The sequence below is a fragment of the Lepidochelys kempii genome, chromosome 9 (genome assembly GCF_965140285.1).
Source record: "Lepidochelys kempii isolate rLepKem1 chromosome 9, rLepKem1.hap1, whole genome shotgun sequence".
NCBI lineage: Eukaryota > Metazoa > Chordata > Testudines > Cheloniidae > Lepidochelys > Lepidochelys kempii.
Genome location: NC_136388.1, coordinates 5411174 through 5436728, shown reverse-complemented (window position 1 = coordinate 5436728; position 25555 = coordinate 5411174). Strand labels below are relative to the sequence as shown.

The window sequence follows — 25555 nt, the reverse complement described above, 5'->3', positions numbered from 1 at the left end:
TCTTGGATTTCTGATCACACATTGCCTTTCTACAGCACATCCTTCCTACAATGTGCCGTATTATCAGCATTACTTAGGCGGAAAAGATAGGCCCATGGCATAATCTACCAGCAATGATGCATGCTGCCTAGCACCATCCATCATTGCATCTTTTGAAGCCCAGAATACCTTCATGGGGAAGGGGAAGGGGGGGGGGGAGAGTTTGAACTCTCTCCGTCCCCCCCGCCCCAACACACACACTGAAGCAAGGCTGCAAGGGTCCCACTGCCAGTGCACCTCACCCAGAATTGGAAGATCTTCGGTTCTAGCCTAGGCTGGCAACGAAACAGAACAAAAACAAGTTGCACCATCCCCACCCCACCCAGGAGCTGGGATGGAGGGATCCATGGAACTTGACCCCACCCCTGATTTTTCCATCAGCGTGCTGTGCAAGTCGAGCTGGAATTCAATGCCTGTGTAGATGAAGCTGAATTGATCCCAAGACCCATGGTTCAGTTAATGGGATGGACTCCCTTATACCCAGTATCCTTTCTTCTGCCCCCATCATAGACCTGTGGCCATCTTCTCTCCCCGCAAGAGACATCACTGCTTTTCTTGCAGCTCTCAAAGGAAAAGCATTAGGTTTCCTAATGCACTTTGTATATTACTGGGCTGATGCTGGAAGCACCTCAGAAACCGGGAGCTGAGCCCTATCTCTCTGGCACCAGTTCTGCACTGATGTAACTCAGCTGATTTTGAAGAAGTTAGGCTCTGATCCAGCTAAGCCTGTGTGTAACCTTAAGTGTGCAAGGAGTCCGTTGACTTGAATCAGGCCTTGCTCCTGTGTCACTGAGAACAGCATCAGGCCTCAAGTCTTTATCAGTGGTCCATGTAGGTGGGTGTCATCCCACTTACGCTAAGGCCCCAAAATACCAGGCCCGGGTTACATGTCTTACGTGTTCTAGATCTGCAGGGCCGACCCTTGTGTTTCAGTGACAAACTGGGTCGCAATTTAAATGGCCATTCAAAACCAATGCTTTAATCGATGCTATTAACAAGACAGGTGCAAACTGATGCTAAATAAAGACCTGATCCAGCAAAATAAGAGGGAAATAATAAATATTAACAACAAGAGGCCCAAGGTTTGCTGATCTAGTGGATGGATGGGGGGAAATAATAGATATGATATATCTTGACTTAAGTGAAACTATAGTAAGGCTTTTGACACAGTCCCAGATGACATTCTCATAGGCAAACTAGGGCGATGTGGTCTAGATGGATGTCCAAGTGGCTGAAAGACCATGCCCAATGGTTCACCCTCAGACTGGGAGGACATACCTAGTGGAGTCCTGCAGGGGTCAGTCCTGGGTCTGGTCAATTGGCATTGGTCAATATTTTCATTAGTGACTTGGATAGTGGAATGGAGAGTGTGACTTTAAAATCTGCAGATGACACCAAGCTTGGGAGGGGTTGCAAGCACTTTGGAGGCCAGGATCAGACTTTAAAATGACCGTGACAAATTGGAGAATTGGTCCAAAACCAGCCAAATGAAATCCAGTAAAGCAGAGTGCTACACTTAGAAAGGAAAACTCAAAGGCGCAACTACAAAACAGGGAATAACTGGCTAGGTGGTAGCACTATGGAAAAGGATATGGGGTACTATAGTGGATCACACACGGACGGAGTCTCCAATGGGATGCAATCGCGAAAAGGGCTAAGGTCATTCTGGGGGGTATTAACAGGAGTGTAATTTGTCCCGCTCTATGCGGCACTGGTGAGGCCTCCATTGCAGGACTGCGTCCAGTTCTGGGCGCCACCCTTTAGAAAAGATGTGGACAAATTGGAGAGAGTCCAGAGGAGAGCAACAAATATGAGAAAGGGTTTAGAAACCCTGACCTGTGAGGGAAGGTTAAAAAAATGGGGCATGTTTAGTGTTGAGAAAAGACTGAGGCGGGACCTGATCACAGTCTCCAAATAAGCGAAGGGCTGGTCTGAAGAGGATGGGATCAATGGTTCTCCCTGGCTACTGAAGGCAAGACCAGAAGTACTGGGCTTAATCTGCAGCAAAGGAGATGTAGGTGAGATATTAGGAAAAGCTTTCTAACTCTAAGGGCAGTGAAGCTCTGGAACAGGCTTCCAAGGGAGGTTGTGGAATCCCCGTCAGCGGAGGATTTTAAGAACAGGTGGGACCAACACCTGCTGGGGTTGGTGAAGGTTTACACGGTCCTGTCTCTGGACTAGCCGACCTCTCGAGGTCCCTTCCAGCATCACATGTCTGATTCTGCGGAAGCCTGACGTTCTTGTGCAATTTCGACTCCATCCTCGCTCATGTGCCACCCCCATACAGCCACTTCCTGCTCTCCGGGAAGCCGGTGGAGCCGTAGACTTGCAGGAGCGTAGCTGAACTCTAGCTCTCTCTTAGTGCACCCACTTCGGGTGGAAATGTTCTCACCGCTGGCTCAGCTCCTTGTCCCGAGGTCTGTTCGATACAAGGGTCCTTTAAGAAAACCCGGCTGCTAGGTCGGCTCTCTCCAGAGCACGGTGTCTGGAAGGTACACAGTGTTCTGATGCATCTAGCACAGCTGTCTTCCCTTAATGACTCCTCTGGCAGTTATTCCTCTCCAGCCCCCACCACTTTTTTGGCTACCAAACAACCTTCCCCTTTGCCAGGCTCATGCAAGCAAATCGGTTTGGCTGCCAAGCGGCACAGTCTTGGCTTTAAGAGCTTGATCCATAGCCCACTGTAGTCAATAGGCCCCAAATCAGTCTGCCAAGAGCCCTAATAGGCTACTCACAGGCCTGTGAATTATCTCCTTAACTGTTTATTTCACGCAGTTTGGGAAGGAAAGATGCCCGCTAGAGGAAGACAGTTGGCAATTCGATTTCTAGCCAGGCATTCCGAGGGAGGCTGGCGTGGAGTGGGGCTGAGTGGAGAAGATAAAGGAAAGCAACAGGACAGATCGCTGCGGTTCTGTCTGGTGCCTGGGAAAGTGGGTCACAGAGCAAGCCAGTGACAGATTCAGACACTCACAGACTTCAGTGAGGGGGGCCACATAAGTAGATGATTAGGTTGATTCACGGCTCACAGCCACATGCTCAATCCAGTAGACTGCTCTGCCTCTTTGGGAGAGGGCCCCAGCAATTAAGGAAGCACAATAACGCTGAGCCCCATAATACGGAGCAGGGACGGGAACAGCTTCATTCCTCTGTGCTGCCGATTTTGTTACACCAGCGTGACACGGTTGTGTCTGAAATCTAGCACTGGGGAAAGCTTGACTTGAAAAGATGAAACCTCCCGGAAATATGTACGTGTAGGTGTGTATCTACAGCTACATCTGTCCATGCATGTGTTTGTGCGGGTACGTGTATATGCACGCGTGTACATGTATGTGTGTGTAAGTGTACGTGCATGTGTTTGTGTGGGTACGTGTATACGCACGCGTGTGTGTATGCATGGTACGAGCATGTGCACGCGTGTGTACATTTACTTGTGTGTGTTTAGGTTCCCTGCCATGTCAAATACTGTCAGGAATATAAAACGCACCTAGCCAAACGTTTCCTGTATCCCAGCTGTCAGGCTGCCGGGAAGCTGCCTTTCCTCCTAAGGCGATGGGATGCGTTTAGAGGAAGCTCTTCTAGCCAAATATTGATTCTAATAAAAATACGTAAGAGACACGGAAAGCCCTGGACGTGCTCTTGCTATCGGCAGTTAGGGGGTGCAGAGCAGGGGCTGAGAATGGGGTTTAGTTGTGGTGGGCAACTGGCTTGAGCCAAAGGGGGAGAGGAATCTAACCACAGCTGAACTGCCGCAGATATTTGGACAGCTTTCTCCCCGCTGTCATGCTTCATTACCCCCGAGTCTCTGTGCGCTGCTGGCTGCCCTCGGGGATCAGAAGCTGGAACACTGGAAGCGGCGCACAAAGGCTGCCTGTATTGATTCCCTAGCCCAACAGAAGCACCAAGGACTCCAGTCCAAATGTTTGTTACCATAGGCTCCCAGTCGTGTTATCTGGAGCCGGAGCACAATGGAGGGGGGCAAGGAGCAGCCAGAAAAGAGGAGGTTGCCATAGTCACAGCTTAGGGGGTTCTCACACCATCCTTTGGAGCATCTGGTATGGCCACTGGTAGAAACAGTTTACTGGACTAGATGGGCCACAGGGCTGGCAATTCCCGTGTCCTCGGGCGTGGTTAAGAGAGAATAAATATGGAGCCACAATATCATTTATTCTCTGGCTTGGCCCCAACCCTGCAATCAAATCCATGCACCCCTCCAGAGATCTGTTCATGCAGATCCAAGTGCAGGATTGGGGTCCATAATTGTACTTAAAACACACACACACACACACAGTAATCAATCCTCTTCACTCTCCATTGGCCCTGAAACCCTTGAACATTCGGGGGGTAGGGGGGTGCACACGTTCTGGCTAATTTTATCCTTTTCCATTTAACAATGTAAAAAGAAAATAAGTTTTATGAATGGGGCTGAAATTAACACGGCTGTGTTTGTTTCGCCAGGAGACTGTGGAGCATAGCTCAGGGAGAGGAATGGCAATAGGACACCAGGCTCCATTTTCACCTCTAGGTCACAGGTCGGACCCTGGCTCAGCTGGTAGCGGGCAAAGTGAAGTCACCACCATCTGGCTGCGTTCCAGGATCTGAGGGATCCAAACATCCCAGGCAATGGTGGGTTCCAAATCCAGATGCCAAACCTCGCTTTGCAGCTTGGGCTCTCTCTGGATTGACCGGGTATGGTGTGTCGTTGAAACGTACTACACCTGGACTCTCTTGGTTAGGTGTGGTTTGCCAGCAAAGTCCCATGGTATTATGTCGAGCCCTCCCCGACAAGGGGAGGTTGCAAACACTTCGAACAGGGGTATGTGGCTGCAATGGTCAGTTTCAGTGAATAACTGTGAATAACTTGGCCTTGAAATTCGCTGTCCACAAACACTCCTGCCAGCGCATCCCGACCCCACAAAGGCTCTTGGGATAAGACTGCTGAAGGTGTGTGGGATTCTTGAACGAGTCCCAGCAAATATTCCCAGAAACCATGTGCTGGGATTTGCCCAGCTCCAGGTCAGATCTAGGTGCATTGTGAGGAGAGGGAAAGGCGGGGAGGGTGTTTCTAAAGGGCAGACCGCTCTGCCCAGTGCTGCATCTGCTGTGAGCAGAGGGGAACGTTTCCCTTTTTCATGTCCACTGAGAGGTATCATTGCTGGCCTGCGGGGTCCCAGGAGATAGCAGCATGCACCATAGTGGGGGCATGTAAGGCAGGGCTGGAGTGTAACTGCAGCAAGCGGTATGCTTGCCAGAGACGAGTGAGCAGTGTGTGCAGATCAGAGGGAGGGCAGGAGTCGGGGTTCTCTCTTTTTCAAAGACAAAGCCGGCCAGTGAGCTGGAGAAGGAGTGAAGGTGGGAGAGGAACAGATACGGGCCTTTCCTCACCCATGAGCCAGCGGAGGTTTTGCTTCCTCTCTCTCTGGCTCAGACTCTAGGCTCTAATTGTTCCTAAAATACTGCAGCCTGGATGCGCATACACAGAGAGAACCTGCATTAACAGCCACTGGCACGAGGCAATCAGCCACCTAAGCCACTGTCTGAGGCGGTCTGACTACAGGCACGGTACCTAGGAGCCGCTGAGCCTAATTCCCTCCTCTGACAATGCCTCTCCCTGCCCCCTGGGGCCGGTCCCTTACCCGCTCAGCCTCAGTGTCCCCAGCTCTAAAGTGGGGCTAGTTCTCACCCGGGGCCTAGTGGGGACCAATCAGTAAATGTCTGTGGAGCACTGCGTGCTGTCGGAGTAGATCTCAGTGGGCACAGTATAGCACCCCCCAGAGGGGACGCTGTTGGGCCGTTATTTAAAGATCCGCCCCTGCTGGGTTTCTGATTTTTGCTGGGCTCTTGGGTGGCTGCTTGAGGCAGGTTCTAAGGTGCCGCACATCCTGGGCCAAATTCCACCAGTGCAATTGCGCTGACATCTCTAGTGGCCTCCAGGGCAGGATTTGGCCACCTGGCATTAGAGGTGGCCCTGAACCAGCCCGCTGGAGCTCAACTCCTGTGGACTTTGGAGCGTTCAGAATCCAGCCCCATCTCGGTGACACACGGCTGTTGCTCATTGCTCTGCCCTTTATAGCCACAAGACCCCTCATCCCCTGTGTATAGCGCTGCGGATACGCCCTGTCCCTGCCCGCTGCTGAGGTGTTCCTAAGGTGACGTACCTGTGGATCACAGCCTGGGGCACCCCTGCATAGTGAAGGCATTGGGCTGCCCCAGCCATGGAGTGACGTCAGCGGATCTGTGCTGAACAGACCCCCACCTTCCCCAACGTGTACCCATCGCATCATGCTCTGTTACCCCTTGGAGAGCGAATGCCGGATTGGCTGACTCGTGGCATAAGCAACTCTGCTACGAGACGGCAGCTCGTTTGGTGGTGCACCATGCCAGAGCTCTCTAGGTACCTGGTCGACAAGACGGCAGCTTGGTCCCCAGCTCCTCGCTCTTCCACACCCCCTTAGCATCACAGATGTACGTGCCTGGAAGAGAGCACAACGTTAGCTGGGAGCATAGACGCGCCTGTTGCTTATCCGAATGCAGGGTTTGCACATGCAGCCGGTGCGTGTACCGTTGGCTGTGGGTTAGCCACGCATGTTGACAGACAGCCTATGGGGTGTTGCCATAAATATATTCTAGGGGCCATAGTCTATGCTGGGCTTGCGGAGGTGCCCTGAAGGTGGAATTTGGCTGCCTTGGAGCAGGATACCTGGAGCAGAGCTAGGGAAAGGCAAGAGGAGCTGGGGAGCTCCAGCCTGGCAACTCCCCAGGCTGAGGCCTTGTTGAAGGCCTCAGGAGGTACTGGGGCTGCAGAGGTGCAGCCTGGGGAGAGGCAGAGGCAGCTGGTCCAACCCCCTCACCAATGCTGAGTGGCCAGTACAGACTGCAGTCTGTCCCAGAGAAAGGGGGCTAGATGATGACTGGCAGTAGCCACTCAGGCAAGGTGGGCCTAGGGGGAAGGGGTTCCCTTGGAAAGGGAGACCCAGCTGCTGCGGGCAGAACCCCATGGTAAGGGGCACTGGGGTCTGGGAGGGACATGCGGGGGGAGGTGCTCGATCTGCTACAAACCTGTTGTCGCTGCAGACCGCTCCCCGTGAGAGGGGAGAGTAGCTGAGATGATACCTGGCTGTCGATGGAAGCAGAGCTCTGTCCGCTGTACAGTAAGGCTATTTCTAAACTGCAATCAAAGACCCAAGGCTGAAGCTGCGGCCAGCCCGCGGCAGCTGACTCCGGCTGGGGCGGTGGGGCTATCAGATTGCAGTGTAGAGGTTCAGGCTCCGGCTGGAGTCTGGGCTCTGGGTCCCTCCCTTGTGGGGCCTCGGAGCCCAGGAGGCACATGTAAGCAGGGATCATAGAATCATAGAATATCAGGGTTGGAAGGGACCTCAGGAGATCATCTAGTCCAACCCCCTGCTCAAAGCAGGACCAATCCCCAATTTTTGCCCCAGATCCCTAAATGGCCCCCTCAAGGATTGAACTCACAACCCTGGGTTTAGCAGGCCAATGCTCAAACCACTGAGCTGGAAGCTGCTGAGGAGTGGGGCTGTGTAGGAAGAGGTGCCAGAGTGAAGCTGGAGGGAGACCGGGGCCTGCCAGGGCAAGGAGTGGCTGCTGGGAGTGAGCAGACTCCAGGCAGGGAAGGCCTGGGAGCTCCCACTGGGATGACTGGGAGCACAGCCTTCACAGGGATTTGAGAACTCTGTTTGGGGAATTATTTTGTTAATGTAAGAAATCCAGGCTCAAGGAAGGGTTTGGCTGAGCTAGAGATGCGTTTGTGTGCGGAGTTCTTAAAGGGCCCTGAAGAAAGGAAACAGAGGCAGAACGCCGCAGGTCCACCTCTGGCCATGAGGGGGAGCTCAGGAAGCAGCCGACCCTGTGACAATTTTATTGTCTCTAGGTGATTCCAGGGGCCTGACCTGGAGGGGTGCTAGGCTCCCCCAGCTCCCATTGACTTCATCTGGAGCACTGGCTCCTCAGATCTTCTGTAGATCAGGCCCTGTATCAAATCCATAGGACCAGGAGAGCAGCTAGTCTGGCCCTCCTGCATATCACAGGCCGTTACGTTCCCCCCAGATCTCCTGACACTGAGCCCACTAACTTTAGTTAGGTTAAAGCATTTCAATCCACTGTTGTGAGGAAAAGCATAGTTCTTCAAACTGCTACCCCGGCAAGCATCCCCACAGATGCGTGCGCCAGGCTGGGGTCAGCCTGGCCTGAGTCACCAGTGAGGGCTGGTTCACACACTGCTTCAGCCCTGATTTAACTGCGTCAGTTTGGAAATCCATTTAGTTCAATCGGTGCGATCCTCTCACATGCACACTCTGGGTTTGGCAGCACAGTGCTTTATACTGATTGGCCTCAGTGGACGGACATTAAATCAGTAGGAGTCTCTCTGCATTTGAAATACACCAGGGTTCTGCACCGGTTTAGTGAAATTGGGGCAACTTTTGCACACAGACAAGCCTCATGTTCCCTCTGCTACACCCTGGCAGCCCTGCTGCCTTCTCGCTCCGCTCTGGGATACAGATGTGTGACTCCGTTTTCCACTGAGGGCACCACTGGGCTGTGCAATCGCAATTTAGTGAACACTTGTGTCGCGTAAAATCCAGCTCCTGGAACTGCACTAGTCCTGCAGGGCTAACAAGAGCGAACAGGCGTAAAGCTGTATTTCTGACGGAGCCACACCCAGGGGACAGGGCTGCCGAATAACAAGGGGGCACTTTGCAGAGAACAACTGCACTTTAACTGCCTGTTCTGCCTTTAGCAACAAGATCAAATCTCAATTGCTCTTTCTGCCCCTGATTCCGCAGCGCACCATGGTCAGTTCGACCCTGCCATGGCAGAGAGTCAATCTGCGTAATATATCAGAGGGGCAGCCGTGTTAGTCTGTATCCACAAAAACAACGAGGAGTCCATTGGCACCTTAAAGACTAACAGATTTATTTGGGCATAAGCTTTTGTGGGTAAAAAAAATCCACTTCTTCAGATGCATGGAATGAACATTACAGATACAGGCATAACTACATACTGGCACATGAAGAGAGGGGAGTCGCCTCACAAGTGGAGAACCAGTGCTGACAAGGCCAATTCCGTCCGGGTGGATGTGGTCCCCTCTGAATAATTGATGAGGAGGTGTCAAGACCAAAAGAGGGAAAATTGCTTCTGTAGTGAGCCAGCCTCTCCCAGTCCCTATTCAAGCCCAGATTAATGGTGTCAAGTTTGCAAATGAATTGTAGCTCTGCAGTTTCTCTTTGAAGTCTGTTTTGGAAGGTTTTTTTTGTTGAGGATGGCTACTTTTAAATCTGTTGTTGAATGTCCAGGGAGGTTTTCCCTGCAATTTTCCCTCTCTTGGTCTTGACACCGCCTCATCAATTATTGGGAGGGGACCACATCCACCCTGACTGAATTGGCCTTGTCAGCACTGGTTCCCCACTTGTGAGGTAACTCCCTTCTCCACGTGTCAGTATATTTATGCCTGTATCTGTAATTTTCACTCCATGCATCTGATGAAGTGGGGTTTTTTACTCACGAAAGCTTATGCCCAATATATGTAATAGATACTTAGATACCCACTAGATTATTATTTGCACAATCTTTGCAGATATATGCTTATTATTAACACTAGCCTACTGCACATCGACTAGCCCAGCAATGGGCATGCCGCACGCTCTCCCTGTTCAGAGCCCCACCCCGACTTGCGTGGCCACAGCCCCTTCCCCAGCGGCGGATGGCCTCACCGGTGATATTTGGGGCCAGCTGATAGTAGGGTCGCTGGCAGGAGTACCGGACCCCTGACCGGTACGTGGTGAGATTGTTCCTTGTGGCGAAGGTGACGGACCCGTGTTCCAGCTCCACCGGCACTTTGCAGTCCGCAACTAAAAGTCCACGAGGAAAGGAGATTTTTAGTAGCATATGTACATATCCCGCCTTAGCAGGCTCTGTCCGCTGCCTCTGTCGGGTATGGCTCTAGGGCTGGGGGAGTTTGAAAGGGGTTTGTATATCAGCTGGCCTGCCAGTTCCCCCAGAGCTAGCGCGTGAGATGGTTTTAACCCTTCAGGCACCGAGGAGAAGTATATCTGTCTTTAGTTCCTCGTCTTTCTCTTTCCTTCCAGCGGGCCCTCTCAGCCCTTTCCCATTGGACTCGCTCCTTCCTTCCCCATTGAAGTCCTGGCCCTGTCGAAGTCAACGGGAGTTTTGGCATTGATTTCAACAGGCCGTGATTTCACGCTTTAGCCTCACCACGCAATGCCTTGCACTATGCCCCAAACCAACCCTTCCCTTTGTGAGTCTGCCTACTCCATCCCTATGCAGGACAATGGTTTCCTGTGATAAACCCTAACTCCAGTCAGTCTGTGAGCAGAGATGACTCTGTCTTACCAAATCCAGTCCAGGTCACTGATGCAATGAACCAGCCAGTGTGTATGTTCAGCCTTGTGTTGCACTGAACAGAACCAGGATTGCTCAGCTGTGTGTCATAGGCATTATACTGCTAATAGCTAAGGGAGATTCTCTTTTGGCTCCAGTGGTAGGGCCTGGCCTTTGGGTTGAGGAGAATGTGAGTTCTAGCCCTGCTGTTGCTGTGAAAGTCTGAGCCATTGTGGTGTGCATTGTAACCAAAATCACTAGGCAGCTATGGATTTGTTACCATAAAATCCCTCGATATTATTGGTTAGGGAATGAATACTGCACAGGTGAGTAGGAGCTATCCTGTCAGATACGCATGTCAAAGTGGTTCTGATGGCTTCACGGGAACTCTGGGAATGGAGTGCGAAGGGTTCATGCCATTGCTGGACTGAGTACTGTATGGGGAACCTGGAACCTGGGCTGGGGTTGGGTTCTCAAAAGATTTGACCAGCTTTTAGACACTCAGTTATTACACTTTGCCTTGCTTCCTGGTGAGTGTTCATTCCCATCAGAGCCTGGGAAAGGCAGGCATTGGTGTAATCATGACCAGCCGGGCCCAGACAAGGGGGGATCCCATGATAAACACGTCAGTAGCTTTATCCGGCTACACAGTTGCTGGTAGACAAATACCTAGAATTGTCAGGCAGCAAATTAATCACTAGAAGGCGCAATGCAGCCCCAGGAACGTAACAGCCAGCACAAGAGCAAACTAATGATATAAACACAAGGGTGAGGCATTCAAAGGGCAGGCCCTGCTCATACTAACCCCTACAACTGCCTTTTTCATAGGACAGACAGCCTGTGAAAAAGGCCACTTGATCTTTAAAGATTCTCTGGCAACTTGGTGCAGTAAGCAGGGTGTGCTGTGAATTCAGATCCTCTCAATGGGCTATTTATTATTTCAGCAGCACCTACTGCCACCTTAGCCTGCATTGTGCTTGGCACTGTACAAGCACAGGGTGAGAGACGCTGCCTGCCCCGATGAGCTTACAATCTGAATAGAAGACGGACAGACTCGGGGGGAGGTGAAGAGAGGCAGGAAACACCTGGTACAAAGTCATTCAGTAAGTCGGGTCAGAGACAGGAAGAGAACCCACGTGTCCTGGATCCCAGCCTAGTGCTCTGTCCATTGACTCACATGGCTGCTTGGATTGATGCTTTTGCTTAAACGTGGGCTTTTGTTGTTCCCCATCCCTCACTTTGTCTAGAGCTCAGCCCTGCAAACGCTACCGGAAACCAACAGAGCTACTCCCCTAGCAAGCACCACACCAGCTAGGAAGTGTTTGAAGGATCAGAGACTTAGGTTTTGTCTCCATTGCAACCATTAGCGCCGGTTACCACACTGAAGTTATGAGCTAGCTTAGGGTGAGTGAGAGCGGCCACGCTGCAAAAGAACACTGGAGCGACACAGCGCTATTGGGTCAGCCGCTGAGGAGTTGTGTTAACACCGGCTGTAGTCCCATGCCTACTGCATCATTAGATGGAGCAGCAGTAAGATTTGAGCTCCCACCACCCCTGAAATGTGTCAGCTAGCTCTGGTTTAAAGCCCCACTTAACTTAAGCTAGAGATTTGTGTGTGTGGATGGAGTCAGGGTAGCGGCAACACTCAAGTTATACCTTGAGCTAACACGCAGGTTAAGACAAGCCCTGCAAATTCTTCTACAAATTGAGAAGACTGCCTGTTCTTCCGGACAAGGACGTCATATTTGTCTCTGAGCTGCATAGCGCATTGTTGGCACTGTATAAATAATAATCAGCCGACGGGCTACATTTTTGACGTCGGGAGTGCTGAGTCACGCAACTGACGTCATGGGGAAAAATGGATCTTCATGGTAAAACTGGACAAACCCTGCATCACTTCAAAACTTCCTCCCCTGCCGTTTTATTTTCTTGCAGCTTCCTGGCTGGGGCTTTGTCATGTTTTAAAGTGGCAACACATTTGGATTGGAAATGGAGGTTGCTGTCATGACTCTGGGGCTAATCAACGTCTGTGGTGACCTGCTGACCAGAAGCAGTAACTCCGGGGTGTTATAAGAAAGCCCATGGGAAACGTATGCTGTTGTTGTTAATTATTATTATGTGTATTACGGTATCACCTGGGAACGAACCAGGGCCGCATCATCTCAAAAAAGATATACTGGCATTAGAAAAGGTTCAGAAAAGGGCAACTAAAATGATTAGGGGTTTGGAACGGGTCCCATATGAGGAGAGATTAAAGAGGCTAGGACTTTTCAGCTTGGAAAAGAGGAGCCTAAGGGGGGATAGGGTAGAGGTATATAAAATCATGAGTGCTGTGGAGAAAGTGAATAAGGAAAAGTTATTTACTTGTTCTCATAAGAACTTGGGGCCACCAAATGAAATTAATGGGCAGCAGGTTTAAAACAAATAAAAGGAAGTTCTTTTTCACTCAGCGCACAGTCAACCTGTGGAACTCCTTGCCTGACGAGGTTAGGAAGGCTAGGACTATAACAGGGTTTAAAAGAGAACTGGATAAATTCATGGAGGTTAAGTCCATTAATGGCTATTAGCCAGGATAAGTAAGGAATGGTGTCCCTAGCCTCTGTTTGTCAGAGGGTGGAGATGGATGGCAGGAGAGAGATCACTTGATCATTACCTGTTAGGTTCACTCCCTCTGGGGCACCTGGCACTGGCCACTGTCGGTAGACAGGATACTGGGCTGGGTGGACCTTTTGGTCTGACCCAGTCTGCCCGTTCTTATGTTCTTATTGCACTAGGCCCTGTACACACAGAGAACAGCCTGTAGTTACTAAGCTGCACAGATCAGAACTTTCACAGGCTACTGCCAAACTGGCTACGAGAACCGTGGTGAGGTCATTAAGATCAGAGCTCTTTTATCTGGTGAGCCTCGGGTACCTGCCTGGGGGAGCTGAGGGCCCAGGCAGAAATGAGCACTGGCTCAGTCTTCCACACGATTGATTTTCGGTAGAGGCTCTGAGTTACAGGTGAGCAATGAGCCTCTTGGAAAAGAATTACCAGACAAAGAGGGGTAGGATGGTATTGTCCGAACATCCCTCTCCAGACAGACACACACTCTGCCTTCTTCCTCCGCTCTGCCTTTGCTTGGGGCACTGCTGGATGTCAAAGCCATCTGGGCTGAGACTACAGATTATGCTCTTTGTGACTGGAAAGCCCTAAAGCCCTAACCCAGACAGCCCTGGCCATTCAGGTGTCTGTATGCACAACATTATGGAGTTACCAGCGTGTATCAATCAATGCCCTCCACAAGTTATTAGCACTGGGCATGACGGTAACGCTGTCATGCCATTTCCAGGGCCTCTGCCTTCGACTGCCGGTACTTCCAGGCCTGTGCACACTCAGATGCACCAATCTCTGAGCCTTTGCTTCAAAACACTGCACAAGAGTTGAGTGGCACCCAAGCAGACTTGGTTATGAATCGTTGAGGGTGGGTTTGCAGTTGGAGAGAGACTGTGGTCTCTTGAGATGGACAGCAAAAGGGGAGGGTCAGGAATGGAGAGACAATGGTCTTCCAGAGGTGGCGGCAGCTTCTTCTGCTCCATCATCATGATCGTCCTCCGCCTTTCAGTCTCATGCTGCCCGCTGTGGGGAAAAGGCCTCCAGTTAGCAAGGTCTTTAAGCTGCCAGAGATGGACCGGGTCACAGGCCTTCCTCGTGAATGATGGGCGGTGCGTAGTGGTGCTGGCAGCAATGGGCTGAGGATGTGGCCTTCTCAGGGCGTTGAAACCTGCAGTCTCTACAGGCAGGATCTACTTCTCCTCTGCTCACCCCTCACAATGCCCGCTCCCACCCCCTGCTGCCACTGGTTGAGAGCGTCGGTACAACCTGTGACCCAGTGGCCGTTTCTACTCTTCATAAGGATGACCTGACCTGATTCCTGGCCTTCCAAGGTGCCTGTGTTATGAAGAGAATTTGCACTGGATTATGGATGGAAAATGTCGCGCCTTGTGACTTGTACAGAGAGGGTTTGCCTCAGGCCTGTCTTTGCAGGGAGGTGGTGTTGGGGCGGTATGGAGTGAAGTTAAACTCCAGGGTCCTGATTCTCAGTCATGCAAAGACCACTTTTTACTCGCCTGGCACTACCCCTTTGGGGAGCTCTCTGAGGCTTCACAGTAATGCTGATTCCAGGCCTTAAATATTACTGAGGTTTATGTCACAGTGTAGCCCCCAGGAACCTAAGAACAACCATGCTGGTCAGACCAAAGGTCCATCTAGCCCAGTATCCTGTCTTCGGACAGTGTCCAGTGCCAGGTGCTTCAGAGGAAATGAGCAGAACAGAACAATTTATTGAGTGAGCCATCCCCGGCTGTCCAATCCCACCTTCTGGCAGTCAGAGCTTTAGGGACACTCGGAGCATAAGGTTCCATCCCTGACTGTCTTGACTAATAGCCATTAATGGACCTATCCTCCATGAGCTTATCAATTCTTTTTTGAACCCACTAATACTTTTGGCCACAACATCCCCTGGCAATGAGTTCCACAGGCTGACTGGACATTGTGTGAAGGATACTTCCTTATGCTTGTTTTAAACCTGCTGCTTGTTAATTTCATTAGGTGACCCTTGGTTCTTAAGTTATGTGACGGGGTAAGTAACACTTCCTTATTCAATTTCTCCACACCAGTCATGCTTTTATAGACCTCTATCATATCCCCTTAGTCGTCTCTTTTCTTAGCTAAACAGTCCCAGTCTCTTTAATCTCTCCTCATACAGAAGCTGTTCCATACCCTTAATCATTTGTGTTTCCCTTCACTGTACTTTTTCTAATTCTACTATATCTCTTTTGAGATTGGGTTGACCAGAACTGCACGCAGTATTTAAGGTGTGGATGTTCCATGGGTTTATACAGTAGCATTATGATATTTTCTGTCCTATTATCGATCTCTTTCCTAATGGTTCCTAACATTCTTTCAGCAACCTAGCAGATGCAGAGTCCTGGGAACAGAGCAAAGGGGATGGGGCCACAGCAGGTATGTCCAGGTATGTGGGGCTCTCACAGATAGATTTGACCAGGACAGTGAATGTGGCCTGGGGCAAAGGTAGTTATGAATTCTGTAGCTTTCTTTCCATGGGGGTCTACTGCTGCTGGTCCCCACAGCAGGGAAGAGAAGATGGATCTGCTGGTCCTCCCATGTGGGGCAGATGAAGGGAAGCTACAGTAGAGGGCAGGAAGGCCATGGCATGGCCCATGACACCAGAGAGATGGAAACATTTGCAAAACTTCAGGAGGAGTCGCCTGATAAAATTGCTGATCAAGCCAAAATTTGCCAGCGTTCATCGGTGCTAATTTATGTTTGAGTGTCTTCTGCCAGCTGCATGTTCTTGAGAGGACAGGAGGACCAGCAAGGATTGATGTGCCGTCAGGAAAAGTGTGCACTGGGAAGACTGGGGTGAACATGCTCCTACTGCTTCCCAGGGACTGCGCTCACGCCAGCATCGCTGATGCACCAGACGCTTGTCCTATCATAGATTCACAGATTCCAAAGCAGAAGGGACAGTTGTGATCTTCCCTCTAGTCCAACCTCCTGTCTGACACAGGCCAGAGAACTGCCCCAGCGTAATTCCTAGAGCAGAGCTTTTAGAAAAAACACCCAGATGTGATTTAAAAATGGCCAGTGATGGAGAATCCCCCCACGACTCTTGGCAAATGGTTCCAGGGGTTAGTTACTCTCACTGTTAAAATGTTATGCTTTATCCTGCCAAACGGCATCTTTCTAATGGTCACCCAGCTCCTTCCAGGGAACGTACAAATAGTTCGAGCAATACCTTCCCCTGCTCCGTGCTTTCGGGGTGGGACACAGTCTTTACAGCAGCAGCTGGTGTTGGTGATGAAAAAATCAAGTCTAGTACTGGCAGGCACCAGAGAGACAGCCCTGGAGACTGGACAGGTCCAGCATGGGCAACGAGAGGGCTGGCTTCCCCCTGTTACCCCACCAGTGTCCTTGGACCCTGCCCCGAAGGGACCACCTTAAGTTTATACTCCCACGGCCCATCCAAACTTTGGCCTCTTTGCTGAGATTGAAGGCACGGGGGCCAGTCAGTGCCTGCCACAGTGACCCTGCATTGTGTGGGTACCTTGTCCCACCCAGACCCGGACTGCGAGTCCTTCCGTCCGTTTGCCCTCCTTTCACTTCTCCCGCCCCCACTCCAGATCCTTGTTTTCTCCCGGCCATGCTCCGAGCTGGGGAGAAGACACACAGTGCTTGGGGATGTGGGTTAGCCACTGACTGCAAACAGCCCACCTGTAGCTGATCTCTGCCTGTAATTCCTTCCATCCAGACCAGGCTGCACCCCCGGCTGCTGGAGCTCGTGCACTGGGCGGGTTTGTACTGAGGCAGCTAGTCGTAGGCATGGCCAGCGCTACCCCCGGCTACACGGCTCTTTTTAAGCGCACAAACTGGAGCAGAGCTAGCGTGGCCCGTCTCCGTGCGCTGGGGCGCGCCCTCCCAGCTGCAGTGCAGGCCTACGCTGAGGAGCAGATGATGTCATGCTCTGGGAGACCTCAGGGCCGTCCGGCACGTGTCCCCTGCCCTCCAGGGCTTTATGAACGGATTCAGTCCAAGCTGCTCAGAGAATGAACCACAAACCCGTGTCCGCTTGCATTTAAGCTACCACGTGATTCACCCTGCTGGGACTGGAAGGAGGAGCCCCACTCTCCGGTGCCTTGCCTGGGTCTGGATGGGACACAGGACTGTGTCCCCTGGTGACGGAGGTCCCTCCTCAGGCCCCATTTTCTGACACTGGCCCCTGGCCCCCGCTCTCAGCTGGGCCTGGTGCTGCAGCCACTCCCTGCTCTTGGGTCCCCAGCGTTCGCTCGTCCTGGGTACCAGCATCTCCACGCTGCTAGATCCTCTCTTCCTGTTCTGGGTCAGCTCCTCCCTCTCTGCCTCCACAGCCTCACGCTCAGTATCTCCCTCGTGGCTGCTAGCCCCACTCCTCTCTCCACTGCCCGGCCCCTCTCTGCCTCAGGCCGGCCCTTCTCTTCGCCCACGTTTTATTTCAGGGCCCTGCTGCACTGTGCTCGACGCCTCCAGTCCCCATTTGCAGCTGCCCACCCCCTGCCAGGCCTGGCCTTCTCCTCGCCGGCCCCTCTCTTTCTTTCCTCCTCTCTGCGTCAGCTGCGAGCTCCTCCCCTCTGCTGCTTTTTGGGTGCTGCTGACTCTCAGACTGTTTCAGCGTCCAGCCCTGGGAGCCCCCACTCTGATCTCTCTCCTTATGCAAGGTCTGGCTCCTGCCCGAGCCCGGCGTTCCTCCTCCCTAAGCCCTGCTCTCTATGGGCCTGTGCCAAGATTTCCAGCAACTTCAATGGACTTTGGCTGGCTCTGTGTATGTGGTCCCATAGCTCTCAAGAGCCCATCTTCATCCACTCTCTCCACTCATTCCCACCGCAGCCCATCACTTCCCCTGCCCATGCACTGTCACGACCACCTAGCCCTTCCCCCACTCTGCTCCTTTCCCTGGCTTGCTCTGTTTTTTTTCCCCTTTCTGTCCCCAAGAGCATGATAGCAGCCCTTGCCACAATTCCTTCCAGCCGGTGCTCTCTGGCCCTGGAGGTCTCTGCTAGATCTGGGATGGGTGGCAAGGAGATGGAGCCCTCAACATGGGGCCATGAGGCATCCAGTCGTGTCAGGGCTTTGGGCAGGCAAAAGCAGCTTAAAGAGACTTGTGATCACAGATTGCTTCCTTGTGGATTTATCTTGAAAGCACCTTTTAGTCCCAAAGAGCTGGGGGTAGGGGGTTGAAGTGCACTGGAACATGCTGGCCTAGCCTGGCTTTTTTTGCCCCATGCTATTTAGCTAGAGGGAGGAACGTTTCTTATTCATTACACTGGAACAGATCCCCAGATTTACCCAGAGAGACCAGGCAGCAGATAAATTAAACCAACTGAACAAAACAAGCACAGACGAGGCTGCCAACCTGTGCAGAACGACTTTCATTGTGGTGGGGCGCAGGGCTGGGATGGAGTGGGAGGAGAGGCCCTGTCCATGAAGACCGCCAGGATGCGAGCTCCCTGGCCTGTGTTATGTCTCTCAGCAGCCTAGAGGGTTATTTGTTTTTCCGGCGGGGGCCTGAGCGTTTGAATTCGTTTCAGTTTTGTTTTTCTTTCCCTGTCCGGAGACCCAGTGGGAGTTAAGCGTGTGCCGGGCAGGAAGGGTTAACAGAGCACGGCACCATACCTACAGCGGCGATGGATTCCATTGTGTCCCATACAGATCAGGAAGGGTGACGGGGGTGGGGATGCCCCGCTGGAGCCCTAATGACTCCCTGACACGTCTCAGAGACACTGGCCACTCTAAGGGGTGCGGCTTGATGGCACCCAGGCTCATGCTGTCGCTTGGTCCAGCTCAGCTCCTCTCTCTGGCCTGTGGTCGGTTGTTTCTGCAGCTGCACCGAAAGCAGAGGAGAAAGGGGGGAAGAGGAAAGCAGAGAGAGAGAAAGCAGAATCAGTGGCCGAGCAGAGAAAGTTCATGCAGGAAACACAGCCCAATAACACCAGAAATAGTTAATGCTACACGGTAGCAATTCAGCAAGCGTGAAAGGCAGCTTGGGTTATACACACTGACTGGGCGCTGCACAGGGATCCATCTCTATTAAAGGTCGATAGGCACTGCAGTGCAATGGAACCCGCTTAAAGGGAAACCTGCCTTAGCGGAGTAACTGTCCTCTGTTGCTTCAGTGGGCTTTCTCATTTCACGCGTCCTCCTTGGCCTCACTGTGCTCAATTCCCCAGTGGGATGCAGCCCGCACCAGCGTGGCTGGCTCCTGGTCCAATGAAACTTGCCTCACCAGGCCCAAGTCAGCTCCCCCATCAATGTTTATTAGCGCTCGTTCCAAAATATATGTATTTACCGCCAAATGTTCTGGGGGGGGGGGGGGAAGTTTCATTTTTGTGCAACTTTTTCATCGATTATTTCTTTGGAGGGATTTTAATTGACAACAGCCCCTCCCCCCATTTTTTGACAGCCAAAACTGTCAGTTGGGGGCGGGGGCGGGGGGGGGGGGGGTTCAATTTTTCAACGAAACCTCAACAAGATTTGGATGACAATTTCTCTTTGGTCCAAAAGCTGGTGGGGAAAACAGTCTGTGAGGAAAACCCCCCAACCAGTTCTAGTTTTTATTCAGTCTCCGTGCAAGCAGAACTCCAGTGAAATCTGTGGGAGACAGGTCTAGGAACGGGGCAATTGGAACCTCAAGGTTTGATTGAATTAGGAGGATTCCTCTGTATTTTCCAGTAATAATTGTAATAATTGTGCCACGTGCTTCAAAGGCAATGTAGTGAGATATGATACTATTTAGCAATTCTAGCAGCGTCACGCTTTCCATCCTCAGCGAGATTTGCAAACCAAAATGTACCCTTACAAACACCACTGTGCAGCGGGTTCTGTAGGTGCCTGAAGTATTAGGGGGAGGGGTAGCTCAGTGGTTTGAGCTTTGGCCTGCTAAACTCAGGGTTGTGAGTCCAATCCTTGAGGGGGCCATTTAGGGATCTGGGGCAAAAATTGGGGATTGGTCCTGCTTTGAGCAGGAGGTTGGACTAGATGACCTCCTGAGGTCCCTTCCAGCCCTGATAGTCTAGGGTGTGTGGAGAGAGAGTAGATGGGGGACAGGCAATGTTTCCTCACGGCTACAGAAGGGTCCAAGCCACAGGATTTGGATCCATTATTTCACATGGGTGTTTGGATTTATCAGCTGAATGGGTCCCAAGACTCCAAAGATTGAATCGGGATCCAGGTCCGAGGTCCACCAAAGTTCAAAGGCTGGGAATGAGCTTCCTGGGCTTGTATGGGATCAGAAGTGGAAATCATAGAATCATAGAATATCAGGGTTGGAAGGGACCTCAGGAGGTCATCTAGTCCAACCCCCTGCTCAAAGCAGGACCAATCCCCAACTAAATCATCCCAGCACGCCCAGCCTAGTCACAGGCTGGATGTACTGGAAAGCTTAGGACAGAGTCCACACCCACGAGATTGCAACTGTGATTTTGAAGCAAAAAAGCTCAGGTCAACCTTCAAAATGCAGGGGCCTTCTTTGAGCTGCACAACTTCCCAGAGCCTTCTGAAGCTCCTCCATCCATAACCAACAAAACCTACCTCGGTCCTCTGGTCAGCCACCAGAGTGTTTCTTCACACAATGCACAGTCAACCTGTGGAACTCTTTGCCAGAGGATGTTTTGAAGGCCAAGACTATAACAGGGTTCAAAAAAGAACTAGATAAATTCATGGATGATACGTCCATCAATGGCTATTAGCCAGGATGGGCAGGGATGGTGTCCCTAGCCTCTGTTCGCCAGAAGCTGGAAATGGACGACAGGGGATGGATCACTTGATGATTCCCTGTTCTGTTCATTGCCTCTGGGGCACCTGGCACTGGCCAATGTCGGCAGACAGGATACTGGGCTAGATGGACCTTTGGTCTGACCCAGTGTGGCCATTCTTATGTTCTCTCCTCAAGTGTGTGCTTGGTCGATAGATGGTGATAGGGGCTAAGGGTCAAGGTTCAAAGAGTCCCACAAGGTTTTCAGGCCAGGCTGCCATTGCTCTCAGTGTGAGTAGAACATTGTGCAATGGCAGGAAAAGTAACCCCTTATCTCCTTTTACAGAACTCTTCGAGACGTCCTGGGTGGTCGTTGCCAAGTGAGGGAGACCGGCTGACTTCCCCCACCCTTCCCTCTGCTCTGCTCTGGGATAGGTGGCAGCAAGTTCAATGCATTGGAGCATACAGGAAACTGTCAGTGTTTGAGGACCGGTACTTCGTTTTCGTAGAGGCGTTAAACTGGACGGTTCTGAATGTACTGCCCTGGAGGCTGAAGTCCTCCCTTTGTCACAGATCAACTCCAGCTTGGTGCATGCTTCCCTCACACTGCCCCATGTGCCTCCACGCTGACCAGGCCGGTGTGATGGGGTGTGCAAACCCTGTATCAGACTGGAAGGGATGGTGAAGTGGTTATGGGCTCACCCCGCCCTGCCCGGCCATACCTGCATGGCCTGTCAGGAGTGGTGTGAGAGCTCAGCAGGAGGCTACTCTGGGGCGAGGACAGACCTCAAGTCTCCAGCTCCCAAGGAGAGGCCTGATGGAAGGCAGGGGCTGCTCCCATAACCACAGACTGTCCAGGCCCCATGAGAGGAGAGCCAGGCTATAAACAATCACCTCAAGACCCTTTCTGGTGGCCGCGCAGAGGACATTGAGATAGACTGTGGCTAGCCCAAGACTGCCTGAAGGAAGAGAGGCTGGGGGCTCGTCTGGGACTTGTTTGTTTCATTTTTTCTCTCTGCCTGTAACCTCGGTGGGGGTGAACTCCAGAGGAGCTCAGCCGGAGGGCTGGGTTTCCATCTTTGGGCCGGTGATGTTAACATCCACGACCTGGACGATGAGAGCCCAAGAGAGGACGTGACCCTGGTGCACCCCAAAGGGGAGCTGCAGGGGGACCAGGCCCCTGACAGACCACCTAGAGGGGACAGAGGGGAGTTCACTCTCCACGCTGACACTGCCAACATTAGGGTGCTAGCTACTGCCTATTGGGGTGGTGTTTTTCTTAATGCACACACTTCTCTGCTAGGAACTGGGTGGACCAGTGGTGTGCCCTCTGCCTGTGCAACGCATGCCCCAGGACTGGCTGTGCACTCCTGTCTGCTCCCCAAGTGTGCACAGAGGATGCTAGAAGAAAATGGCGTTCTCCGCATAGCATAACCTCGCGTGCGCCGTAGGTGCAAGGTCGTGCTGCATGGAGGACACCATTTTGCATACAAGTGTAGAACTGCGCGCCTGCCTAAATGTGCCACTGTATGCCACTGGGGTGGACTCTGCCAGTTCATTTAACACTGGCCACTGTCAGATGATAATGCCTTTCGGTTACTTCTGACCTGGGCTGGATCAGAACCGATGACCTTGAGGTCAAAGGCTCCTTACCCTGGCATTAATTTTTTAATCTTGAACATTTCACACAGCTGATCATTCGGAGGAACGTTACCGTTCCTTTCTAGCTTCAACTGCAGCACAAGAGTGAGCCTGGACTGCCAGCCTGGTACCACCCAGCGTTCTCAAACCCTGGGATGCAGCTATTCCTGTTCTGTAAGATCCAACTGTGGATGACATGAGAGCAGGGACATTTGGGTTTAAGCAATCTATACATTCCTGACATGGACACCAGGAAGCTAATTCAAAAGGCAGACATTAGTGATGAGAGCCATAGCTGTGCATGCTGGAGAAAAGAAGTCAGTGGTTTGCAGGAAAAAATTGATTGTGATGAAGGTGTAAATAGTGCATTTCATTAGCTTGATTTCAGAGACAGGGGAACTGGGTCAGAAGACACAGAAGTGATCTGAGGCCTGGTCTACACTGCAAAGTTAGGTTGACATAAGTCGCCTTGCGCAGACCTATTTGTGCAAGAGTCTCCACTCAAATTTGTCTCTGGCTGACATAAGCGCCCCACGATGGTGATGAAGTAAAACTACTTCCTTGAACGGCGCTGACCCCAGCTTGGTGAGCACCTTACCAGCTCTCCCTTGTGTGCAAGCAGCCAGGATGCATGTGCACAGGCGATGTACTAACTTCGGCACTGTACACCGACGCAACTTGTGTCGACCAAAGTCTGTAGCGTAGACGTGGTCTGAGGCTTCACACATTCTTTCAAAGGGAACTTTTTCTTTTTGAGGTTTGCAAAAAATATTTGGCCAACTTTTCTAATTTGTTTGATTTGTCTCTGCATTGTCTCGTTCTGGGTAGAGACAGGACCACACCAAAGCCCTGGTTTTGGACACCCCCAAAACTGGCAAGAAATTCAGATCTGTATTCAGATTTTACAAACTGTCCTTATGTCTATAATGGGCAGAGTAACCACATCCATCCGCCCAGCTCCAGACATCCCCCAGACTTGGACAAGTCCAGATTCACACCAGAACTCAGCAGCTGGCTCCCTGCAGCTGTGAGTAGAAGTGAAGGAGCGGAATGATCACAATAAAGACTGTCTGCTGAGAGCTTGACCCAGATTTTGTGGATGAAAGAAGTTCTGAGAAGGTCTTAATCGGTACCTGAACCTTTCCATATCCCCCCCACCCATTGCTAGTAGCTTTTGGGCTTGATCCAGCTCCCAGCAAAGTTAACTGGAGCCTTCCCACAGATGTCAACGGGCATTGGATCAGGCCCTTAATGACTGGCTGAAGATTTTCTCAGATGAGCCAGGCTAGGGCTTGCTTGGCTGTCTGAGACGTGAGAAGGTCAAACAGCTTGGAAATCCAATTACATTAGTAAGTCACTCAAGGAAAAAAATAAACAGCCGACCTGTGGCATTGGGCACAAACCCTGTTCCGTTTAGGAGAAAGAGCCAACCGGGTTTTGCAGAGGTATAATTAATAGCCACCCTGGCTGGTGAGGTGCCTCTGAGCAGCGGATTGCACTCTGTGAGCCTGGCATAGTAGTTCTATATAGCGTTCAGTGGTCGGGGGGAGGGTTTCTTACTTTTGCAGATGGGGATCTTGTTGCTCCATGTTCCGTCCTTCAGACACTCGATCTGGAAGGAGTCACTCTCCATGTTATCCTGGGCAGAAGGGACAAGCGAAAACCATTATCCATGCAGCCAAAGGACCTCCCCCTCCCACTGCAAAGACTCATCTTCCCAATGGCCTGACCGGGCCAGCTATCCACCGTAAAGAGACGTTGCTCACTGGGCAAGCCAGTAACAAAGAGAGTTTCGGAGAGAACCCCTCCGTTTATTGAGTTTGAAAGAAAATTAGAAAACAAATGTGTTTCTTTCCAAATATGACGGCAGTGGGCGCAGTATTAGAACCTAGCCAGGAGGATGGAGCAGCCTATCATAGGGTATTAGTGTACTGGGACATAGGAGTGATGCTAGAGATGGATTATATAAAGAGAGAGGTCATTTTATGAAGCCTCAGGGATGGGGTAGGTAGAGCCGAGGATGGCTCAGTACTGATTCAGAGGTAAGAGCTCCACCTACTGATTCATCAGCATTTTCTTCAGTTACCAGCTACTCCGTGAAGGTCACCTACCAAAGGACCAGCCCTGCTTGGCTTGGGAGAGCGTAGCAGGAAATCACAGACAGAGCAGCACCCCAGGTGCCTCCGTCTCTTGGGGAGACGCCAAGCCTCGCGTCTGGCTTATTTGCAAGTAGTTAGTTTGCTGGCGTGGGCGAGAGGTTTAGCTGGTGGTTGGGGGACATGCTGTATTCTCTCTCCTCCCACTTCTTTAGTGGCTAGTTTGTGGCTCTAAGTGTATCGGGCCCTTGTGGATAGTTCTTGCGCCGGGAGAGTTGGATGGGCTTTTGTTTGATTAATTTCTCCAGAGCACGGCTGCAGCCTCCTTTGGCAGCGACGCCCATCCCGGGATAGTTTCAGAGCGTTTAGGGCTGAAGGGACCATCCGATCATCTAGCCTGACCTCCTGTGCTTCGGCTCATTACCATAGAACATTGTAGGCGTCCTTAAATACGGACATGCCTCTGGCTCGAATGCCAGACAGGTGGAGTGCCCTCCAGTGGCCCCAGGTTTCCTCTGGTGGAGGAGAGGAGAGAATCTGGCCCAGCGCCCCGAACGCTCACATCAAAGCCAGTGGCTCTGGTACCTTTAGCACGTTGTAGCCGGTGTTGCAGCTGATGACCACCTGGTCCTTAAAAGTGTACTTGGCCTGCGAGGGCTCGATTTTCCCGTTGATTGGCGGCTGCACCAGTGGGCACGGGTTCCCTTTGAGGGGGGAGAGGGGAACAAAGAAAGACCATGCTGACCGACTGGCGAGGGTGTGTGAGGGTGGCGCCCCAACCAATGGAGGCTGCTCCGAATTCCAGGGCCCACAGCTGTTTATTAGGGCAATAGTTCCCACCAATTCTCACTGGGCCAGACATGCAGGCAGAGGGGCATGTCACGGGGGGCACAGAGACTGTTGCTTCCTATGGGGTTGCCTTTGGAATCCCCCCCGAGGTGTCTTGCCTGCTTACTGGCCTGGCTATTTTCGAACATAGCTGTGTATTTTGGATGAAACGAGGACTGATGACTGCACACTTAGCATAGACATCCTGTTCCTCCCAGTGGCCCCAGGCCTGGCACTGCTGCTGTGAGTGGCAGGTACATCAAGGTGGTTTCCAAGTGGCAAAAATATTTGATAGCGAGGTCGGTCGGTC

At 51.8% G+C, this 25555-nt stretch overlaps 1 protein-coding gene across 4 annotated transcripts in view; it reads right to left on the bottom strand.

The window, feature by feature from the left end:
* MASP1 (MBL associated serine protease 1) overlaps positions 1–25555 on the bottom strand; it is a 70716-nt gene that overhangs the window by 20052 nt on the left and 25109 nt on the right. For 3 of the 4 annotated variants that reach the window (XM_073359067.2, XM_073359065.2, XM_073359064.2), the window contains exons 7-10: positions 25003–25121; positions 23882–23960; positions 9765–9902; positions 6435–6509 (exon numbers count right to left, since the gene is read on the bottom strand). In XM_073359067.2, the coding sequence (XP_073215168.2) occupies positions 6435–6509; positions 9765–9902; positions 23882–23960; positions 25003–25121 (411 nt within the window). Of the gene's footprint in view, positions 1–6434; positions 6510–9764; positions 9903–18339; positions 18812–23881; positions 23961–25002; positions 25122–25555 lie in introns of those variants that run through there. The other variant, XM_073359066.1, reaches the window with a different exon arrangement.